The 20,814-nt window shown below is 45.6% G+C and overlaps 1 protein-coding gene across 3 annotated transcripts in view; it reads right to left on the bottom strand.

Moving 5' to 3' along the window:
* The window catches only part of COG4 (component of oligomeric golgi complex 4), a 30,098-nt gene that overhangs the window by 3,305 nt on the left and 5,979 nt on the right, over nucleotides 1–20,814 (bottom strand). Inside the window, exons 5-18 of one of the 3 annotated variants that reach the window (XM_030863393.3) lie at nucleotides 19,464–19,657; nucleotides 17,222–17,327; nucleotides 16,537–16,694; nucleotides 15,747–15,805; nucleotides 13,307–13,440; nucleotides 11,447–11,565; nucleotides 10,720–10,886; nucleotides 9,752–9,917; nucleotides 5,607–5,669; nucleotides 2,483–2,599; nucleotides 1,784–1,876; nucleotides 804–887; nucleotides 500–601; nucleotides 123–251 (exon numbers count right to left, since the gene is read on the bottom strand). In XM_030863393.3, coding sequence (XP_030719253.1) covers nucleotides 123–251; nucleotides 500–601; nucleotides 804–887; nucleotides 1,784–1,876; nucleotides 2,483–2,599; nucleotides 5,607–5,669; nucleotides 9,752–9,917; nucleotides 10,720–10,886; nucleotides 11,447–11,565; nucleotides 13,307–13,440; nucleotides 15,747–15,805; nucleotides 16,537–16,694; nucleotides 17,222–17,327; nucleotides 19,464–19,657 — 1,691 coding nt within the window. The remainder of the gene's footprint in view (nucleotides 1–122; nucleotides 252–499; nucleotides 602–803; nucleotides 888–1,783; nucleotides 1,877–2,482; nucleotides 2,600–5,606; nucleotides 5,670–9,751; nucleotides 9,918–10,719; nucleotides 10,887–11,446; nucleotides 11,566–13,306; nucleotides 13,441–15,746; nucleotides 15,806–16,536; nucleotides 16,695–17,221; nucleotides 17,328–19,463; nucleotides 19,658–20,814) is intronic. The other 2 variants (XM_030863394.3, XM_060288337.2) reach the window with 2 other exon arrangements.

Below are 20,814 nucleotides of genomic sequence, written 5' to 3'. Positions count from 1 at the left end.
GGCCTGCAGGGCTGGGTTGCTGGTGGAGACTTGGTTTTGAGGGAGTGGCAGGGATTCAAATTTTATCTCTGCCTCTCTTCCCAGTCACCTTTCCCTGGCTAGGCCAAGGGAGCCCTACATACCCGCTCCAGATTGAGGATTGTGGCCATCTGGGAGAGCCGGGCAAACTTGTCTCGGATGGTCCAGGTGGTCACCGTGGTGAGGTAGGCAATGAGTGACCTCAGTTCCTTGTCAAACTGCAGACCGCCCAGCTGCAAGGGAACACGGGCCCAGTCACTGTTTAAGGTCTGGCCCTCTGGCCAAGCAGAACTGGCCCCCAATTTCACTCAGTGCTGGGCTGCAAGGCCAGCTGGGCCTCAGATGGTGCCTCAGCTGGCCCCACTGCCTCAGGGCAGGACTGAGCCTAGATATGCAGGGCCTGGGCAGACAGAGGGGACAGACTTGTCTTCCTTAGAGGGAAAGCAACAGAGCGGGGGGGCCTGTGCCTCCTTGACATTACCCGGTTGAAGGTGGACTTTAGCACCACTTTCTCCAACTCGACTGCGACAAGGCTGGTCATGAGGCTGGTCAGGCTGTCGTAGATGACTGGAGACAGGCTGGCCTGCAAACAGGTTAGGCATCAGCGGGAGTCCCAACTCACCCCTCTGCCTCCCAGGAGTCTTTCTCCTGTGGGAGTATTTCTATGGCCTGGGGCTCGGAAGAGCTTCCTGGGTTCCCAGCAGGAGTGTGATGAGAAGCCTCAGGCTGCTGACTGGGGCAGAGGTGGGTAATTCTATAGGCTGGTCCCAAGAGCCCCTGCTCACCTTGAACTCTGCCATTTGCTGCTCCAGATTAAGGATGAACTGTTGTACCCAAGGGTCATTGGCCTCATAGTCATTGAATTCTTCCTATTATCAGGAAGCAAGGTGGGTCACCAGGGGCGTCTCCAAGAAGGACCATTCACCCCCACCCTTGTAGCTTATAACTCATCCAGCCTAAAATCAGCGTAAAATCAGGCTGGCAGAAACTGCTGCTGTTTCTGCATCACGCTTCTGACCAGCAAACAGCCCCGGGCTGCAGCAGTGGCCCACGCAATATGGCAAAGTTCCTGGCAGTTTATCCCCTCTTGTATCTCATGTTATACAGGAATGAAAAGATTAGGCTAGAGGGGCTTCCCTGGGGGTGTGGTGGTTAAGAATCCACCTGCCAATGCAGGAGACACGGGTTTGAGCCCTGGTCTGGGAAGATCCCACATGCTGCAGAGCAACTAAGCCCGTGTGCCAAAACTACTGAGCCTGCGCTCTAGAGCCCGCGAGCCACAACTACTGAACCCGCGTGCCACAGCTACTGAAGCCTGTGCGCCTAGAGCCCACGCACCACAACAAAGAGTAGCCCCTGCTCACTGCAACTAGAGAAAGCGCACGCACAGCAATGAAGACTCAATGCGGAGAGGGAGGGAGAGAGGGAGGGAGAGAGGGAGGGAGAGAGAGAGGGAGAGAAAGAGGGAGGGAGGGAGGTCCCAAGTCTATAAGATGTGGGGCAAAAAGAGCCTCAATAAATGAGAATGCGTCAGGTCAAGGCAAACTCCCTTTAGGTGTCTTTCGGAGCCCTCTGACTGCAGGAACAACCTGTTTCTGGGAGGAACCACCTGTTTCTGGGACGAACCTAGCCTTCGAGCACAGGGGAAGTGGGCCTGAGAAATATGTAAGGTCTAGTCTGTTCAGACAGCTCCACTGCACTCCAGCTGTGGGCCAGGGAATGAGGGGTAATCCTGGGCTTTGTGGCCGTCCGTGGTCAGGCTGACCTCCTCGATGTTGTGGGAAACAGAGAGAAAGGTGTTGATCCAAGGCTGCACCTGCGGCTTGATGGCTGTGCTGCTTAGCTCCATCAGCCCTTCCTGTAGGACAAGGCAAAGACGCATCAGACACAGAAGGCACATGCCTCCATCCCTTCCCTTTCTCCTGCTCTACCCATCCTTTGACTGTCAGGGCATCCTTCCAGTCATGAGGCTTTTCTGCAGGCCCTGTCTGAAGTCTAACAGAAATAATGCTAATCAAAGACTCCAGGAACAACTTGTTCCTTTCCAGATATATTCTGATTCAGGTCCAGGCCAGAGATGAGACCATGGGGTTGGTCTGTTAAACTCTAGAAAGAAGAGATTTCTGAGTGCCTGGTACTAGGCAGCACCTTCGGCTAAGGCCAAGCAGATCTCAGTACCCACATGGTTCAATTTCCTCTGAGGACCCTTCTGAGGAGTGCTGGCACTGTGGAGATTCTAGAGGACCAGAATGCCATCTTGTCAACGTGACAGCTGCACTGCTGAAAAACCTTTAGTCTTCAAGGGACTCGCACAAGTTCAGTGGCTTGTACTCTGCTCCCTCGTGCCTCCTCTTCCCCGCCTCCCGTTTTCTTATATGCATGAAGCCCATGATAAGCCAGTGACAATATTCTCAGAGCAAGACACAGGCCCAGGATTCAGGCAGCAGTTGAACCTGGGGCTTACCTGCAAGAGGTCTCGGAATTTGTTGGACACGGCAACCAAGTCAGAAAGGCAGCTGTCAAACTTGGCCTGGGCCTGCTCCCCTCCAATGCCTTGGTTGAACAGCTTGGTGCAGTCACTCTAGGGGAAAACACCCAGCCATCAGGCTTCGTAGCATGCCTGGGCCATGGGCGTGTGAGGAGGGCGAAGAGGCCAACATTCTAGCCTTCTCTGGGAGCAGCTCTGGTCAATCCGAGGCAAGAACCCTGGCTGGGTCTCAGGAAACCTGGATTTGATCCCGTGGCTAGTCATTTGGCTCCCACTTCCCTCTTTGTAATATGAGGGTATTGGTGTCAGGGGGTGTGAGTAAGAAACACAAATATCAGAAGTTTTTCACACCTTTAGAGTCAGGCATTCCTGGCTTCAAATCCTGGCTCAGCCATGTATTAGTTGAGCGACCTTGGTCAAGTGATTTAAAGCTTCTGAGCTTTAATTTCCTTGGCCATAAAGTGGGAACACATTCCTGCTCCCATGGTGGTTTTGAGAGTTGGATGAGATGATGCACAAAGTGCTTAGCCCAGTGCTTGGAACGTAGTAGGCACTAAGGAGACACTAGCTATTGTAATAGGATCTGCTTAGTAAATAATTTGGTCTGGCTGCCCAGGGGATATTGTCATGACCATAGGTAAGATTTAAGTGTTTACTCTGTGCCAGGGCCCCAGTTTTAAGCATTTTACTTTTATTAATTAAAGTACCTTTCTTATGGAGTAGGCACTATTATTATCCCTACTGTATAGATGAGGAAACTAAGGCACCGGGAAATTAATAACTTGCCTAAAGCCACACAGCAGTAAGTCGTGAAGCTGGGATTCAAGCTGGGAATTATGGCTCCAGGGCACCTGTTCCTAATCCCACACTAAGGTCTAGCTGCAGAGAATGCCACAGGGGGAGCTGCTTTGGGTTGGCAGAAGCTGCCTGCATTTCCTATAGCCTCCTAACAGTTGGTGCCATTTTGGCTACAGTAGGAGCAGCTGTGAGGAAGAGCTGCAAAGGGACTGATCTAGCCGGGAGAGGTCCTTGGTCCCTGTTGCAGCTCCAATACTTACTATCTTTAACTAGCCTTTTAACCTCATCTGTTAAACGGATGTCACACCACCTGACCTGCCTATCTCAAAGGACTGCTGATGGGGTTGAGAAAGAATACATGTGAAATGCAAATCTAAGGGGGAGGGGCGATTTATGGGAATTGTTTTTCCAGCTCTTTGTTACCCTTCTTTTCATTCACTTGGCTAATTCTGCTGGCTCAGTTCTGAATTCCTAACATTTCCCAAAAATTTAATTCAAAATCCAACAGACTAATTAACGTTAAGGAAAAAATCTGGAATACAGTCTAACGTGCCATGACTTGAAAACAACAACTACCTTGTTGAACACTTATAACGTGAGAGACACTACACTGCTGGTAGTTAGTGAATATTGCTCTTATTTTATTCCATTTTAAGGCCTTTTTGGGGGTGAATTCCTAATCTGGTCCAGTTTACACTGTAAACTCCCACCTGACTGCTCTCTCCGAGCCTCCCTCAGGGACCCCGTCAGCAACTAGGCCCTCTTCTCACGTGCTGGCTCCCGGCCTCCTCAGTCCGCCCAGCCCTAAAGCCAACACTCAGCACCAGCCTCGGCACTGAGCCCCATGCTTCTGTAGCCAAGCATCTTCCCTGGTATGAGTGTCCGCTGGGGAGGCAGGACTCTGGCTTCCCTCTTCTCCCAGAGGCAGAATTGGGGAGTGATGGAGAGCTGGGCTCTTCGTTTTCTAATACTTAACAAAGTGATTGCTCCATGATGTTATGTATAACTACTAATACAATCATTAACTACCACTGCATGCCACTCATGTACCAGGTGCTTTATATTCTTGTTCAATTCTCACAACAAACCTGTGGGGCAGAGAGCATTACCCCTGTATACAAAAGAGGAAACTGAGGCTCAGGGAGGTTAGAGAACTTGCTTCAGGCCACACAACTGGTCAGTGGTCAAGTGGGGACTTGAACTCAGGGGTATGTGACTTCCAAGCCCAAGCAATTTCCACTGTTATATGGCCTTCCTTAAAAAAATGACAACAGGGCTTCCCTGGTGGTGCAGTGGTTGCGAGTCCGCCTGCCAATGCAGGGGACACGGGTTTGTGCCCCGGTCTGGGAGGACCCCACATGCCGCAGAGCGGCTGGGCCCGTGAGCCACGGCCGCTGAGCCTGTGCGTCCGGAGCCTGTGCTCCGCAACAGGAGAGGCCACAACAGTGAGAGGCCCGCGTACTGAAAAAAAAAAAAACAAAAAACAACAGCAACTGGTTCTGTATAGGGTTAAGTGAACCCTATATCATCATTTTTTTTTTTTCCGGTCACGCCACGCAGCTTGCGGGATCTTAGTTCCTTGACCAGGGATTGAACCTGCGCCGTTGGCAGTGAAAGCACAGCCCTAACCATTGGACAGCCAGGGAATTCCCCCCATATCATCTTCATCTCAAAATTTATAGAGGGCTTTATCACTTTTTTTTTTTTTGCGGTATGCGGGCCTCTCACTGCTGTGGCCTCTCCTGTTGCAGAGCACAGGCTCCAGACGCGCAGGCTCAGCGGCCATGGCTCACGGGCCCAGCCGCTCCACGGCATGTGGGATCTTCCCGGACAGGGGCACGAACCCGTGTTCCTTGCATCGGCAGGCGGACTCTCAACCACTGCGCCACCAGGGAAGCCCGGCTTTATCACTTTTATAAAGTGCTTTCAATCCTGTTTTTTTATCGGGCCAAGCAACAAACCCAAAGCAGGGCACCATGGAGATCTGTATCTTGTTTCACAGATGAGAGAACTGAAGCTCAGGGAGTTAAGGGATTTGTCCAAGGTCACATGCCAAGTATGTGCTGGAAGAGCTAATTTGAATTGATCTCCTAACTCATGGGTCAGAGCTCTCCCCATAGTTCAGAGATGTCCTGCTACCATGTCATTCACTAATGAATCCCCTCAAATGCTCTGAAGAAGAGCTGGCTCAATGCCAGGGAATGCCATAGCTCCCACTAGGAAGAGTGCACAGGGCTCACTCTCAAAAGGAGGTCTGGGGAGGCTACAGCCACTGAAAGCTGATAGGCAATTTCCCCTGTACCTCCAGTGTCTTCTTCAAAGTGGAGATGTTTTCACTGCAGACTTCCACATTGTTCAGGGTCACCTGGGAGACAAGGACAGAAGAATGTGACTTCCTGATCACTATTATTTGTACCCACTCCAAGGCCAGACTGGCTGACAGCTGCACTCCTGAGGCTCAGGGTGGGGGTGGGGGGCGCTAAGGACCACCCACACCAGTGTCATCAGGCAGTGGGCTCAGGTCTCAGTGGGCAGAATGGTGAACCAGGCTCGCCCTTTCTCCTGGGCTTGACACAAAGGCAGCGAAGCCATCTGACCTCAGAGGTAGTGACCCAAGGTTTCAGGTGTTTTTGTTCCATGTTTAGGCATGCAAGTCTCGGAGAAGTCCTTGGGCTCCAAACCTCCAAGTCCAGGTCGGTGATGCAACAGCTGACATTGATTAAAGAAATGCTTCCTGAGAGCCTACCACCTATGAGGCATTTTCTCATCATTAGTTCTTTGGCTCTGTTGAATACCTTCTTCAAAACAAGTATAGTTGACCCTTGAACAACGCAGGGGTTAGGAATGTGGTCGAAAATCAGCACGTAACTTAGAGTTGGCCCTCCGTATCTGCATCTGTAGATTCAACCAACTGTGAATTGTCTAGTACTGTAGTATTTTACCATTGAAAAAAATCCACGTATAAGTGGACCTGTGCAGTTCAAACCTGTGTTGTTCAAGAGTCAACTGTATTATCAAGCCAGCTCACAGGTGGAAACATGACTCCTAAGAAGGTGAAATAATTCACCAAGGTCAGTCAACTTTTGATTCAGCAAATATTTAAAGTGCCCACTATGTGCCAGGCACTGTTCTAGGTACTGGGAAGAAAGCAGTTAACAGACAAAATCCATCCCCTCGCAGAGTTTACATTCCAGAAGGGAAGTCAATAAATAAGTGTCAGGTAGTGATAAATGCCATGAGGAAAAATAAAGCAGGGTAGGAGGACAGCATTTCAAAGAGTGACAGGATTAGAGCCAGGATTAGAATTTAGGTCTCCCCACTCTAGGCCAAGGGCTCCTTCCTTCATAACTCAATGGCCTTACGAGTTTGGTACAGAAACACCAATCATAAAAAGCAGCATGTGACAAAAGTGACAATTAAGGTAAACACTGCTATGGTCATTTAGAGGAAAGACACAATGTTTTGGTCTGAGGCATTCTAGGAAACTCCATGGTAGAGTAGGTAACTGAGTGGAACTTAAAAGGCTGGAACATAATTCTGATAGGAGAGGAGGGTGAGTACATTTCTCCACCCCCATCGGCCTCCTCTAGTCCAGTCTCCTGTTTGATATTATCTTAATGGTACTTAGGATTATCTGATATTGTCTTGTTTGTTTCTTGTTTCCCTTTCCTACTAGGATGAGAGCTCCAGAAGGCAGGGATCTAGTCTGTCTTCTCTACAGCTGTATCTCTAGCATAGCACCGTCCAAGAGAACTTTCTTGATGATGGCAGTATTCTAAATCTGAACTGTCCAGTACAGTAGCAATAGCCATGTGTTGCTACTGAGCACTTGAAATGTGGCTGGTGCAACTCAGGAGCTGGATTTTTAGTTTAAAATTAAATTTAAATAGCCACACCATACTGGGCAGTGCAGCTCAAAAACCTAGAACAGTGCCTGATATATAGAAGTTTCTCAATAAATATTTGTTGAATGACTGAATGAGTGAATGACTATCTTCTGGAGAAAGGATAACATAAGCAAATGCAGAGTGGCATAAAATCCAAAGGTATTTGGGGACCAGGAGAGTCAGTGCACAGACATGTACAGGGAAATGGCAAGAGGTGGAGCTGCAGAGATGGGTGAAGTCAGACTGGGAATTGGGAGCTATGCTGTCCTGTGGACAACGGAGTGGCACTGACGATTATATAAAGTGGGTGAATGCCACATGAGCACAGCTCTTGTTTGGGAATACTAATTTAGAGGCCTTGTGTAGGAGAGATTAGAGTTTGAGAAGATCACATTGCCTTTGAACTGGTGTTCTGGTGCCATGACCAGGAAGGCCGAGGTGAGGTACTTCGAGGAGGGGCTAGTATTTCAAGAGATGAGTCAGAAGCTTCAGGATTTCAGGGTGAAAGAAGAATCCCATAACCCCAGGGATTGAGATTAGGATGTCCCTCCTGTCTTCCACAAAAATACTGCCCTTGTCAGTGTGCTGCAGCTAATACTGCAAGATCACGCTGCTGACAATGCTGCTAAGACCACTTGCATGGTGGATGGATGAGACTTGAGGTCTTTCATTAGCATGCCACAGCACAAGGCTGCTAACATCGCAAGCTTCCAGAGAAATAACTGCACTGTCATGACAGCTCAAGGATGAAGGCCACAACATAAATGTTTCCAAGGCACCTGAGGGCATAAGTAAAATCCGTCATGAGGGAAAAATGGATTTGAGTTCAAATGGTATTGATTTCAAATACCAAAAACTTTGATGTCAAAGTTTCCTTGTACTGACAGTACTTGTAAGCATGGATTCACTGGGCTTATCGCTAGCTCATGGTGAATGATACATCAGCACTGTTGGGGAATTCATCTTGACAGCCAAATGAATCAAGGTGACATAAGAAATAGGTCCTACAGTGGGAGTGATGACATTTTAAGTACTTGGCATCAGGAAAACCAGAAAACTGTCACCAAGCATTTAGCATCACCTTTTCTTGTTGGCCTTATCTTCTGGGCCCTCAAACGATGAAGCTGTCTGAATGGGAGCAGCGAATGTGTGAACACACAGCAGCCAGCCTACTGGGGACTCGTGGAGCCAAGGGATGGAAAATAGGACTAGAGTGACAGGATGGATCAGATTCTGGAGGCCTTCAACAAACTGTCAGGCAAAGATGTCTAGTTTTGATATGGTAGGTAGCAAGGAGTCATTTCTGAGCAGAGAAATGAAAGAATAAAAATAAGTTCTATAAAAAATGAAATAGAAGGCAAACAAAATGAAAAATTTAAGTCAGTTCATGATCATATGAAGTTGGTTGCCAGAAATTTTGGCAAAGTTCTCCAAAGGTACTATATTTCAGAGGCAATAGTTTCTTGGAGTTCATCCTCTTTTTTGGCATCAACCATGACATCCTAAAAAGATAGAACCCATGCTCAGGGAAGATATTTTCAATGACAAGGAGAAAGTAAGGTTTCCTAAATAGACTTCATTGGATCTGAGGACTAGTTACTGTGGGCTCCCCTGCATAGGGGCAAAGTAGATATTAGCATGTTTAGGCTTCTGTCTCTGAAATCAACATCTTAACTCTTTTGGTGTTATAGGCCCCTTTAAGAATGATAAAAGCTAAGGACCTTGCTTCTAGAAAAAAAAAGTGTATACATTTTTGCATCCTACCCCCAGGTGTTCAGAGACCCCATGTGTGGACTGTTGACTGAGAGCTCTGCTGTTGGATGCTTCCGTCAGGTCTCTGAACCCCAGGAGCCAAGCAGACTCAGAGCCTGGCCAGTGTGGGGGTGGAGAAGAATGACCTCTGACGGCGCTGTACCCACACATGAAAAGACACCATGTGCCAGAAACGCCTGATCACAGGCCCAGGGCTCATCTGCATTCTTTCTGGCTCATCACAAATTAGTTGTTACCCTGTATAAATCCCTTCGTCCTTCCACGATTCTCCTTCCCCAGCTGTCACACAATGGTAAGACTGCCGTTCTGTGTAGCAGGACTTTAAGAAGGTCACCTTTCTGAGGAAGCTGAGAGCCTGAGAAGTACGCTAGAAAAGCAGTTTGGTAGGCCTAACGGGTCAGCCCCAACTGACCCGTTGTGGGATGTCCTCAGGGAAGTAGTCTGGGGGCCTGGCACAGATGTAATCCAAGCTTGATACTCAGTGGAGCCCCTCAGCAGCTGGGTAGTGCTCTTGGGAACAAGTGCTGGGGAGAGCTGAGGCGCCTAGCCTTCCAGGCAGGGAACAGTGCAGTGCATGTCCTGGCTCGGGCTGCTCTGAAATAGGTCCCTGGGTAAGAAATGGTTTCACAACCTTCTAGGAGGAGCTTTCCTTAAAGGAGGAGTTTTCTTTGTATATAGATACTGGAGGAAAAGCCTCCAGTTGAAGGCTTGTTATACTGTGGCTTAGAGGTCACAGTTCAACCCCTTGAGATAAATTGAGCAGCTCACAACCTGTGGGGCTACCTACCAGGAAGGACAGCTTGGCCTCGTCAGTACTCTCGATGCCTTTAGTGTCAAATTTGCCCTGCTGGAGGCTGCTATGCATGATGTTCACGGCACTTGTCACCCCACGCTGGATGTCCTGAAAAGTGGTGGCTGGGAAGCCCATCCGCAGCTTATTACACAGAACGTCCCTGGGGGGCAGATTGGCATATGAGGATTGACAGCACTCAACCTGGCCTCCAGTTCAGCATCACCAAAGGGCTCACTACCCTGACCCAGAAGCATAAGTTGCTCTTTCCAGGGAATAACCAATCCTTGAGATCACCACACAAGACGCTTAGCAGCCAGGGTATGAGAGGCCAACACCCTCTCAAAGGCACTGATATGAAAGAATACAGAGGAGACTGGCCAACTCTTTACTCCCTATGAGGCTTTCACTTAACGCCACTGAGCTCCAAAATACTCGAGAAGGCAGTACAGCTTAGTGAAAGGCAGTACCGTGTAAGAGTTGAGAGAACAGGTTTTGAATGTCACACTCTACTCCATATTCTACCATTTATGAGATGTGTGATCTCCCTGAGCCTGTTTCCTCATTTACAAAAGAGAGCTAAATGGTTCCTACCTCATAGGGTCGCTATTAGGACCGAACAGGAGCAGGAAGTTAGCACAGTGCCTGGTCTGTAGCAGTGGTAATTATCATTGTTAAAATTACAACTACTGCCCTCATCTGAGCTGCCTGGTCTCTTTCCTAGGTCTGAGGGCTAATAACTCCTCCAATCCAGTCCAGGGAACACAGTTTTGGCCTATAACATATCTGGTTGCTGTACAACTGCCTGGAGTCAAGGATGTTGTGCTACGGATGGGAGCTTATACCCTGTATAGAACTGAACTACAATCATAAGGAAAAAGAGGAAAAAACAAAATGGGCCTCAGGAAGCAACCACAACTAGGACCTTTTTGCCTCCTAGAAAGCAGAAAGGGTGTTAACTGTACCTGAAGTCAGACTCCAGCTCTGTGGTGGCGAGGTTGATCATGGCACAGAGACAGTCGATGCTGGAGCTAGACAGAGCCCGCCCAATGCACTTCTTAACAATGTAGAAGACATCATCCACCATGCTGGATGTCAACTGGCCCTTCTCATAGGTGTCCAGAGCCACAGCCTACACAAAAGGCAAAGCATCCAATGAGGGCCCCAGTTCTGTATGTCACGGTTCTAGATGGTTCTGGAACAGGCCCTGGCTCTGCTCCCTTTTCTGTACCTTGTCCGTGTTTTTCCCAACATAGCTTATTCTGGTCACAGCTTGGTGTGGTTCTTCCTTGCCAAAATAGCTCACTTCCCTACTAATCACCACGTTAGGAAATTAAGTATTTAGGGCGTTTGCCTTGGGAACATCTGTTATGTAGGTTGTAAGACACCAGGCAAGGCCCTTCTTTCCCAAGGCTCCTCACTCACATACCTCCAGAGAGGCAGGGAACAGGTAGGTTCCCTGAGGAGCTGAGGTGTTCTTTTGTGATCCTTGGGAAAGAAGTCCCAGTTGGGTCCACAAAGAGCCTGATCACTCCAAAGATGCCCTCTAACTATTCAAAGCAGTATACTCAGTCTGCATGCAAGGGTATTCTCAAAGTAGGAACAAGAACTATGACATGCCTCGGCCTTTCCCTTCAGCCTGGCTTCTTGGACAGGAAGCCCCAATTCCCAGGGATGTGTCCTCTCTCCTACCTTGTTGACAGTCTCCCTCATGAAGTATTCCTCCATGGTAATATATAGACCAATTAGCTCCTGCATGGTGCAGCTCAGTAGGCAGTTATTGAGGAGTTTGTCCAGGGACTTCTGGTGCTCTAGGAGACAGCCAAGAAAGGAATACTCACTCTTCTTCCCCAAGGGAAATGGATCATTTTTTTTCAGGTCCCTTTCTAGTCTCTGTTCCAAATCTGTACATGATTTACATGGTTATAATCACAGTACCAAGAAAATTTTGTATTCTGCTTAGAAATTATATCACAAATATTTCAATGTTTCTACATGGCTTAGTTCTTCTTTTTAGCTTACTTATTTTTAATGGCTGTGATATCTTATCATGTAGATGGTCTGTTTTTAGACACCTAGGTTATTTCCAAACATTTTGCCATTATTAGAGATAACTGAAAATCATAGTCATTGGAGATTTTAGTTAATGTTATTGTACAAAGAAGTTTTTACTTCTTTTCCATTATTTCCTTAGAATTAACTGGTAAGACTCAAAAGACATAAGCTTCCAAAAAAAAAAAAAAAAAAAAAAGACATAAGCTTCCAAAGCCAAAGACTAAAATATATTGGGTACAGACCATTTCATTCTCTAACCAGTGCTATCCAACAGAATTTTCTGTGATGACGGAGATGTTCTATATCTATTGTCTAATATAGTACCACTATTAAGTACTTGAAATGTGCTTAATATGATAGAGGAACTGAATTTTACATTTTATTTAATTTTAATTAAATGGCTTGTGGCTTCTGTATTAAACAGTGCAACTCTAAACACACATGGTTATTATTATAACAGCAATAAGCACCAAACTCTAAATGAGCATGAATCCTCCTTTAAACACCAATTCAGGGAATTCCCTGGTGATTCAGTGGTTAGGACTCCGTGCTTCCACTTCAGGGGGCATGAGTTCGATCCCTGGTCGGGGAACTAAGATCCCGCAAGTCACACAGCGTGGCAAAAAAAAAAAAAACCCACCTGGGTCATATAAATAATTCCCTTGCCGTGTATTATTGATACAAGCCATGCAGAATGCCACAGATGTTGGGTCAGTTTCAGGTCTCCAGTTCAGGGAATCCTGCCTATACTCAACCAGTAGGAATTAAATGGTCTTCTTAAAAACGTGGAGAGTCAATTTGTCCATGAAATAGGACCATGGCGCACCTTTTTATTCAACATATTTATCCCTTCCAAAATTGTGACTGGAGGAACTGGGAGACTGAGGGAGGGAGTGAAAGGCTTTCTTTATACCATGTACTCTTTTTATATACTCTTTATACTACATATTCTTTTCTCAATATTATACCTCAGTACTCCATTGAGGTATAATTTATATACCATAAAATTCACCCACTGTACATGTACAATTCAATGATTTTTTTTAGTAGTTCTATAGAGTTTTGTAACAATAGCCACAATCCAGTTTTAGAATATTTCTATCACTCCTTTAAGTTCCCTCATGAAATTATGTATATTTTTTTGTTCTATCTACCTACCTATCTATCTTGTGCACATATCACCTACTTAAACACCAATCCCTAAATCTGAGCTGGTGAGGAAGCACAGTGTGGGGAACAGAGCAGAGGAAAATCATTGAACCACTCTTGCCTTTAGCTTTCCTCATCTGTAAAATGATTAGATGGCCTCAAAGAGCCAGTCCAATTCTAAAATCTGGGAAGTCTAGATTTCCTCCTGGGAGTCAATTTGTCCACAGACCCCCCCACAAACTAATAAGCCCCAATTATTTCCTTATTAAAAGATCTGTGACTTAAGTATTACAAAACAGAGCCAACTATACCCCAACCCATCCCAGAGAACATGGGAAATGCCTTTACCTTGTTTTACTTCTTCTGAGGCCATGGAGTCCCCCACCTCAAAATCTGAGCTGATTCTTTTCCTGAGGAAGCGTAAGTACAGCTCACTGCGGGCATTCATCAGGGTGACCTCAGTCAGGATAGGATCCAGTTCCCTGAGACACATGGAGCAGAAAGAATAAGCAGGACACTGGATTCCTTCAGATATAAGAGCTACAGGGAAAACATAGTCCCAAACTCCCCTTCCCCCTGGGCCCAGAAGGGTCAGCTCTGCCCGATGGACTTCCTGGCTCTGCTGGTCCAATTATAATCAGTGACAGCTGTCAACCACATATTCCATTTGCATGTTTCACCTGAACTATTCACCCCCTAAAATCCTGCCAGGGCTAAATAAGAGATTGGGAGACATATTTTTGTTAGTGGTTTAAAATGATCTATTAGTAAAAATGATTGATGCTTCATGGGAAAGAAATCACACCTCCCTAAGTCCTCATGTGGCTGTGCTGGGATTTTTTAGGGTACATCCTTAAACTGTGTCTCACACCCATTCATCTATCCAGATGAATAGCCAAAACAATCTTGGAAAAGTAAGGACTTGGAAGACTCACACTTTGCAATTTTAAAACTTACTACAAAGCTACAGCAAACAAGACGGTGTGGTTTTACTGGCATAAGAACAGACATACAGATTAACTAACAGTCCAGAAATCTTGACGTTTATGGTCAACAGATTTCCAACCAGAATGCTAAGACAATTCAATGAAGAAAGAGTAGTCTTCTCAACAATTGTGCTGGGATAACAAAGATCCACATTACCAAGAATGAAGTTGATCCCCTCCCTCACATTATAGAAAAAATTAACTCATTTTCCACACTGAAGTCCAAGAAATCTTTTCAAAACATAAATCTGGTCATACCGTAATCACATGATTTCCATAGCTCTTAGGATACAAGACACTGAATGGCCTGACTCTAACAACCTCACCAGGTTCATCTCATAGCAGGCTCTTGCCAACTCGCTGCACTTCAGCTATACTGGCCTTCTTTGGGTTTTTCAAATACACAGGGTCTTTACACGTGCTTTCCCTGCTCTACGTGTTACACATTTCACCTCTTATCCTATTTACTCTTTCCGTGCTGCGCGGCATGCAGGATCTTAGGGATGGAACCCAACCAGGGATGGAACCCCTGCCCTCTGCATTGGGAGCATGGAGTCTTAACCACTGCGCCACCAGGGGGTCCCCCTATTTACTCTTAAAGTCTCATATCTAAGGTCATTTCCTCACGATTTTTTTTCTTGAACTTCATCAGCTTAGGTTACATCCCTTTATTACATGCTTTCCTGTACTCTATGCTCAGTATGTTGTAATGGTTAACAGCACCAACTCTAGACTCAGACTGCTTGGATTCTATTCCTGGCTCTGCCACTTTCTAGTTGAACAACCTTGGGCAAGTCACTTAACCTCTCCAGGCTTCAGTTTCCTCATCTGTAAAAAGTGTTTATGGATTAAATCAGTGATCTTAACTGGGGGCGACTTTACCTCCTGGGGTACATTCAGCAATGTCTGGTGATATCACGCTACCAGCATCTAGTGGGTTGAGGCCAGGGATGCTGCTAAACATTTTACAATGCACAGGTAGTTCTCCACAACAAAAAAATTACCCAGCCAAAATGCCAATAGTATGGAAGCTGAGAAACCCTAGATTAAATGATTTAATATTGGTTAAGTGTTTAGAACAATGTCTGGCAAACAGTACACACTATATACATGTTAGCTATTATTGTCTACTTTATAGACCATAAATGCCACAAAGAAAGAATTATGTCTGTTTTGTTCACTTTGCTTTCTGACATATCCCCAGTACCAAGGACCAGTGCCTGGCACATAATAAGTATAGAGTAAAAATTTACTGATTGAATGAATACACTTTTATGTTTGGCATTTCTTTTAATAAGCATATGTTACTTTTATTAGAAAAAAGTAAAAGTTAAAAATTTTAGGATAGTAGTTACTTTTGGGGGAGGAGAGTCACTTTGGGGAGTTCAAAAGTATTGGTAATGATCTAGCATTCTTTACAAAACACAAATATGTTATACATATGCTTTTGTTTGTATGCTATATTCCATTTAAAAAAAGAGTCATAGGGCTTCCCTGGTGGCGCAGTGGTTGAGAGTCCGCCTGCCGATGCAGGGGACACGGATTCGCGCCTCGGTCCAGGAAGATCCACATGCTGCAGAGCGGCTGGGCCCGTGAGCCATGGCCGCTGAGACTGTGCATCCGGAGCCTGTGCTCCGCAACGGGAGAGGCCACAGCAGTGAGAGGCCCGTATACCGCAAAAAAATTTTAAAAAGTCATAGATAAAGTATTTTTAAAACATAAACTACATTGTAAGAGAGCAGTCTCTGAATGATACTTGATTACCAATTCAAACTCCTATGGGCTGAAGAAAAGCGCATTACCTTGGTTCTATTTTTTCTGATGTAGAGTTTCTCATCAAGTTGCTCTGGACATGCCGGAACTGCAATATAACACAGAAATGAGAATGCTCTTCCCCTCCCTCCTTCTTTCTGCCCCTCGCTGGTCACTCCAAACTTCTGGCATAAGTATGTTTAGGTTTAGTTTGTTTAACAGACAAGCCAAAAGTAGGCTCTCAGGATGAGGAGCCAAAGACTTCCTTGTGATTTATAACGCTAACATTCACCTCTGTTATCGCACTTAAAAGTGATGCTAGTGCTGTTCCAATGGACTACTGTCTAGAGTCTCCCAGAGTTCTAGAAACAAAATTGTATGGGGCTACTCCTATTTCTAAGTCCTACTCCTACTTTATCTGCTCAAAGGAATGGAGAAACAAAGTTCTAAAAAAGCAAATGTTACACCTTTAGCACTTAAGGAATGAAGGAGAAATCTAAGACAAATTACTTAACACTGAATAGGACCTTAAGAAGTAAAATTCCATTAAATCACTAGAAGGCACTCTTGTACATTTTGTGATAGAGAAGTGGTCTAACGTTTCTGTTGTGTTCCTTTTAGGAAGCCCTTTCTATTTCCTTCTCAGTCATGCACTGAGGCCATCATTAACTTGACAACACCTCAAGTCCAAAGTAGCTGGTGAGAGGCAAGAAGCAGGCCAGTCTGCATTTGCCATTTTTCTCCTAGCTGCACCTTTTTTCACTCCCCTCCCTAATTTATTCTATTCAGTGTTGCTCGCTAATGCTGCTACTAAACCACCTATAAGCCTCCCCTGCTCACCTGCTGGTGGTAGTCCCTCTGCTTGATGAATTTGTCTACCACCTTCTCCACCTGTCTGTCACATTCCACCTGCAGATATTTTATCAGGGTATAAAGTCTCCCTGGGCCATAATAGGTTTCCACTATTGGTTGATGGGTCTCTACAATTCGGGCAATCCCTAGAAGGGAAAAAGTGACAGGGTTGTATTCCAAATATTCTTCCCACAAGATAAACTCCTTTCTTCCATCCAGGACTGACCTGGGGTCTAATTCAACCCTTTTTGGCTGTTTTACTTCCCAAAATGAACACAAATTGTACTCGTCAGTGCCAGGAGTTGCTAAGCAAATCTGTCTATTAAATATGCACAGTGCTTAGTAAACCAGCAGGCATTTGATAAAATATACTAATAGTTTCTACAGGAGCATCTTTGGAAATAAGCATCACTTTTCCCAGTCATTTATTTTGGGGTTAAATTCACTCTTAGAGTTTGGGTCTCGAGGACTAGGGAGAATCAAAACATCTGAGAGACGCTAACTAATCTTTGCTAATCAGGTACTGAATTGGGAAGTTAATTCTCCAATAAGTCAACACATAGCAAACCACAGGATTAAATTAAAGGCATCAGGCTAGCGAGGAGAAAAGAAAAGCTAGTGATGCAGGTGTTATAAGTGTCTCCAGTCTCCCGAGAGTGGAAAAAGGGCTTGCCTTCAAACAGAAGAGTGAGTGTATCTGCAAAGATGACTGCAGCTCTTCGATCACTCATGTCTGTCCCTAGAACCAACAGTAGATTCTCCTCAGCTTTACTGGCCACCTGAAAAAGTAGAAAATCCACACATTTTTTTTTTAAAGGTTAACTGCTCATATTTCTGTTTTGAACATATATATGCACATATACGCATAAGAGAATGCTAAAGTTATTTTTTCAACTTTTTTTTTTTAATTTTATTTTTGTCTGTGTTGGGTCTTTGCTGCTATGTGCAGGCTTTTTCTAGTTGCGGCGAGTGGGGGCTACTCTTCGTTGCATTGTGCGGGCTTCTCATTGTGGTGGCTTCTCTTGTTGAGGAGCATGGGCTCTAGGTGCATGGGCTTCAGTAGTTGCGGCACGCAGGTTTTAGAGCATGCAGGCTTCAGTAGTTGTGGCTCGTGGGCTCTAGAGTGCAGGCTCAGTAGTTGTGGCGCACGGGCTTAATTGCCCTGCGGCATGTGGGATCTTCCCAGACCAGGGATGGAACCCGTGTTCCCTGCATTGGCAGGCGGATACTTAACCACTGCGCCACCCAGGAAGTCTCCACATATATTTCTTAGACCAAAGGCTAGCTTCAGTTTTCCAAAAAGACCTCCCATTGGCTTTCTTTTTCTCTTGATGCTTGAAAGCCTAGGCAGCACACAGGAACATCCCTTGGGGGCTCTGGGTTGTCCAGGCCTCAGGGAAGACAAAGAACTTAACACAGTTAACTCTTCTTCCATTCAGAGGTATAAATAAAGCTTTCCTTTTCTTTGATAACATCTACAGTCATTAAACTGGGGAGAGAGTCCCAAGTTTCAATAATTGTTTCAAAGTATAACTCAAAGTTATTATTAATGGTGCTTCGTTGAGCAGGGGAAGGAATCTGGGTACTTGGAAGGGATTTTTAAGGGATTAACAGTAGAAACCATTTCCAGGTTTCAGATGGCAAAGTACTGATTAAAAAAAAAAAATAGTGATATAAGAGTACCAAAGGGACTTCCCTGGTGGTGCAGATCCCACGTGCTGCGGAGCAACTAGGCCCTTGTGCCACAACTACTGAGCTTGCGCTCTAGGGCCCATGAGCCACAACTACTGAGCCCACGTGCCACAACTACTGAAGCCTGCGCACCTAGAGCCCATGCTCTGCAGCAAAAGAAGCCACCACAATGAGAAGCCTGCACACCGCAATGAAGAGTAGCTCCCACTCGCCACAACTAGGGAAAGCCCGTGTGCAGCAATGAAGACCCAACGTAGCCAAAAATAAATTTAAAAAGAAAAAGTCCCATAAAGCAGTTATATTTTATTTTTAGTTAATTAATTTTTAGAATGGGTAAAACATACTTAAACATTCAAAAGAAACAAAGGAGTGTCTGGTGAAAAGTAGTTCTTCATCTTACCTATGTCTCTTGGTCTCCTAAGTCTCCTCTTGAGAGGCGACCACTTAACCATTCCAAAAATATCCTATGTTTATATAAGCATACATTTTTACTGCCACTCCTTTCATTTTAAACATGAATGATAACATACAGTTATTTAACTTAACCAACCACATGTTAGAGAGTAAAATGTGTCAGCACATATGGAACTGTCTCATTTTTCTTAATGGTAAAATAATGTTCCATTATATAGAATCGAGGGGGTGAGGACAGGATGCACTGTGACATATAGTTAAATAACAACAACCCTGTGCGCATATGCCTACTGATGTTTGCTTCTCTCCATCTAAGGATGGGCTGGGCGGAGGTGAGCTGAGACTAACTGAAGCCTGTTTCTTTTTCAGTTTTAATCTCAATTTTTGAGACGTAAGCCTGGGTTCCCCCCTCACCACCAAGTCTTATTTTGAGACTCAAGCTTGGTTATGAAGTCTTAAAACCACTAACCAACTTCTCTGAATGCTCTTAAAAGAAGCCAGTCCCTGGTTGACAGCCTGGAAAGGGTGATTCAGCTTGTCAGAGTCTGCATTTTAATTTTTCTATACTTTCACTTGGTCTGTTGGAAATAAATGTACAGCAGCAGATGTCCAGACCATGCCTGATACACAGTAGACTGGAAATAGGTAAGTGTTGAATGAATGTATGCATCCAGTCCTGCCAGGATACAGCAGAAAAGGGGAGTCAAATCCAGAGGTAAAAAAGTATCCACAGAAAATGTATCCACCCAGTGCCCCAATCTGCAGGTAGAGAACTGTACATTATCCTGCCAAGCAATCAGGAGTCATACCTGCTTACAAAGGTATTCTGAGAACTTGCTTAGTCCCTCCTCATGTAAACCCAGCAGTGGGAAGATCTTGAAGAAGCGCTCCACCTGGGGCAGATCCCCTTCCTTAGTGGCAATGGCAAACTTCTCTGTGACAATGGCTTTGAGACGCTGCTCAGCTTCCTGCAGCAATTTCAGGTTGGCATCAATCATGCTGCCTGCACAATGGGGAGAAAATGAGAATTAAGGTAAAGAATGGTACTATGTCAGGTATATGCCACCTGGTCTACACATTCCAAAAATATGTAATGAGCACTTAGTGTGTGTAAGATGCTGTACTAACAATATGGATGATTAAGAGAAGGGCTTCCTGGGCTTCCCTGGTGGCGCAGTGGTTGAGAGTCCACCTGCCGATGCAGGGTACACGGGTTCGTGCCCCGGTCCAGGAAGATCCCACATGCCATGGAGTGGCTAGGCCCATGAGCCATGGCCGCTGAGCCTGCGCGTCCGGAGCCTGTGCTCCGCAACGGGAGAGGCCACAACAGTGAGAAGCCCGCGTATCGCAAAAGATAAAAAAAATTAAAAAAATAAAAAAATAAAAAAAGAGAAGGGCTTCCCTGGTGGCGCAGTGGTTGAGAGTCCACCTGCCGATGCAGGGGACATGGGTTCGTGTCCCGGTCTGGGAGGATCCCATATGCCGCGGAGCGGCTGGGCCCGTGAGCCATGGCCACTGAGCCTGCGCGTCTGGAGCCTGTGGTCCGCAATGGGAGAGGCCACAACAGTGAGAGGCCCGTGTACCGCAAAAAAAAAAAAAAGAGATGAATCAGCCATGATCCTATTGTCAGAGAAATTACAATCAACTAAACAAAATAAGATTTGTGTGCAGATAACTGTAATAAAATTCAGTGTATGGTAAGTGTCATAAGAAAGGTGCCACAGTCACATATCTGGTTGAAGTAATCAGAAAAGGCTTCCTAGAGATGATATTCCATCTCTCAAAGACGGGCAGGATTTTGATACCTGAGCAGGGGGAACATACATTCCAGGCAAGGGGAATGAAATGAGCAAAGGATTAGAAACAGAAAGATGCAGAGTATTGCAGATAGTACATATCCTGGTATATAGAGGAGCTCAATAAATGTGTGCACAATGGATGGACGCATAACTGAATGGCATGAAATAAGGCTAGAAAGACAGAGTGGGTTGAGATCATAGAAGGCCCAGAATACCAAGCTAAAAATTTAATTTTAAATTAAAAAATATATGTATTTATTTATTTGGCTGCACTGGGTCTTAGTTGTGGCATGCGGGATCTAGTTCCCTGACCAGGGATCAACCCCGGGCCCCCTGTATTGGGAGCATGCAGTCTTATCCA

This window comes from Globicephala melas, chromosome 19 (genome assembly GCF_963455315.2).
Source record: "Globicephala melas chromosome 19, mGloMel1.2, whole genome shotgun sequence".
NCBI lineage: Eukaryota > Metazoa > Chordata > Mammalia > Artiodactyla > Delphinidae > Globicephala > Globicephala melas.
The sequence above is the reverse complement of the archived record's forward strand: the minus strand, read 5'-3'. Positions and strand labels throughout refer to the sequence as shown.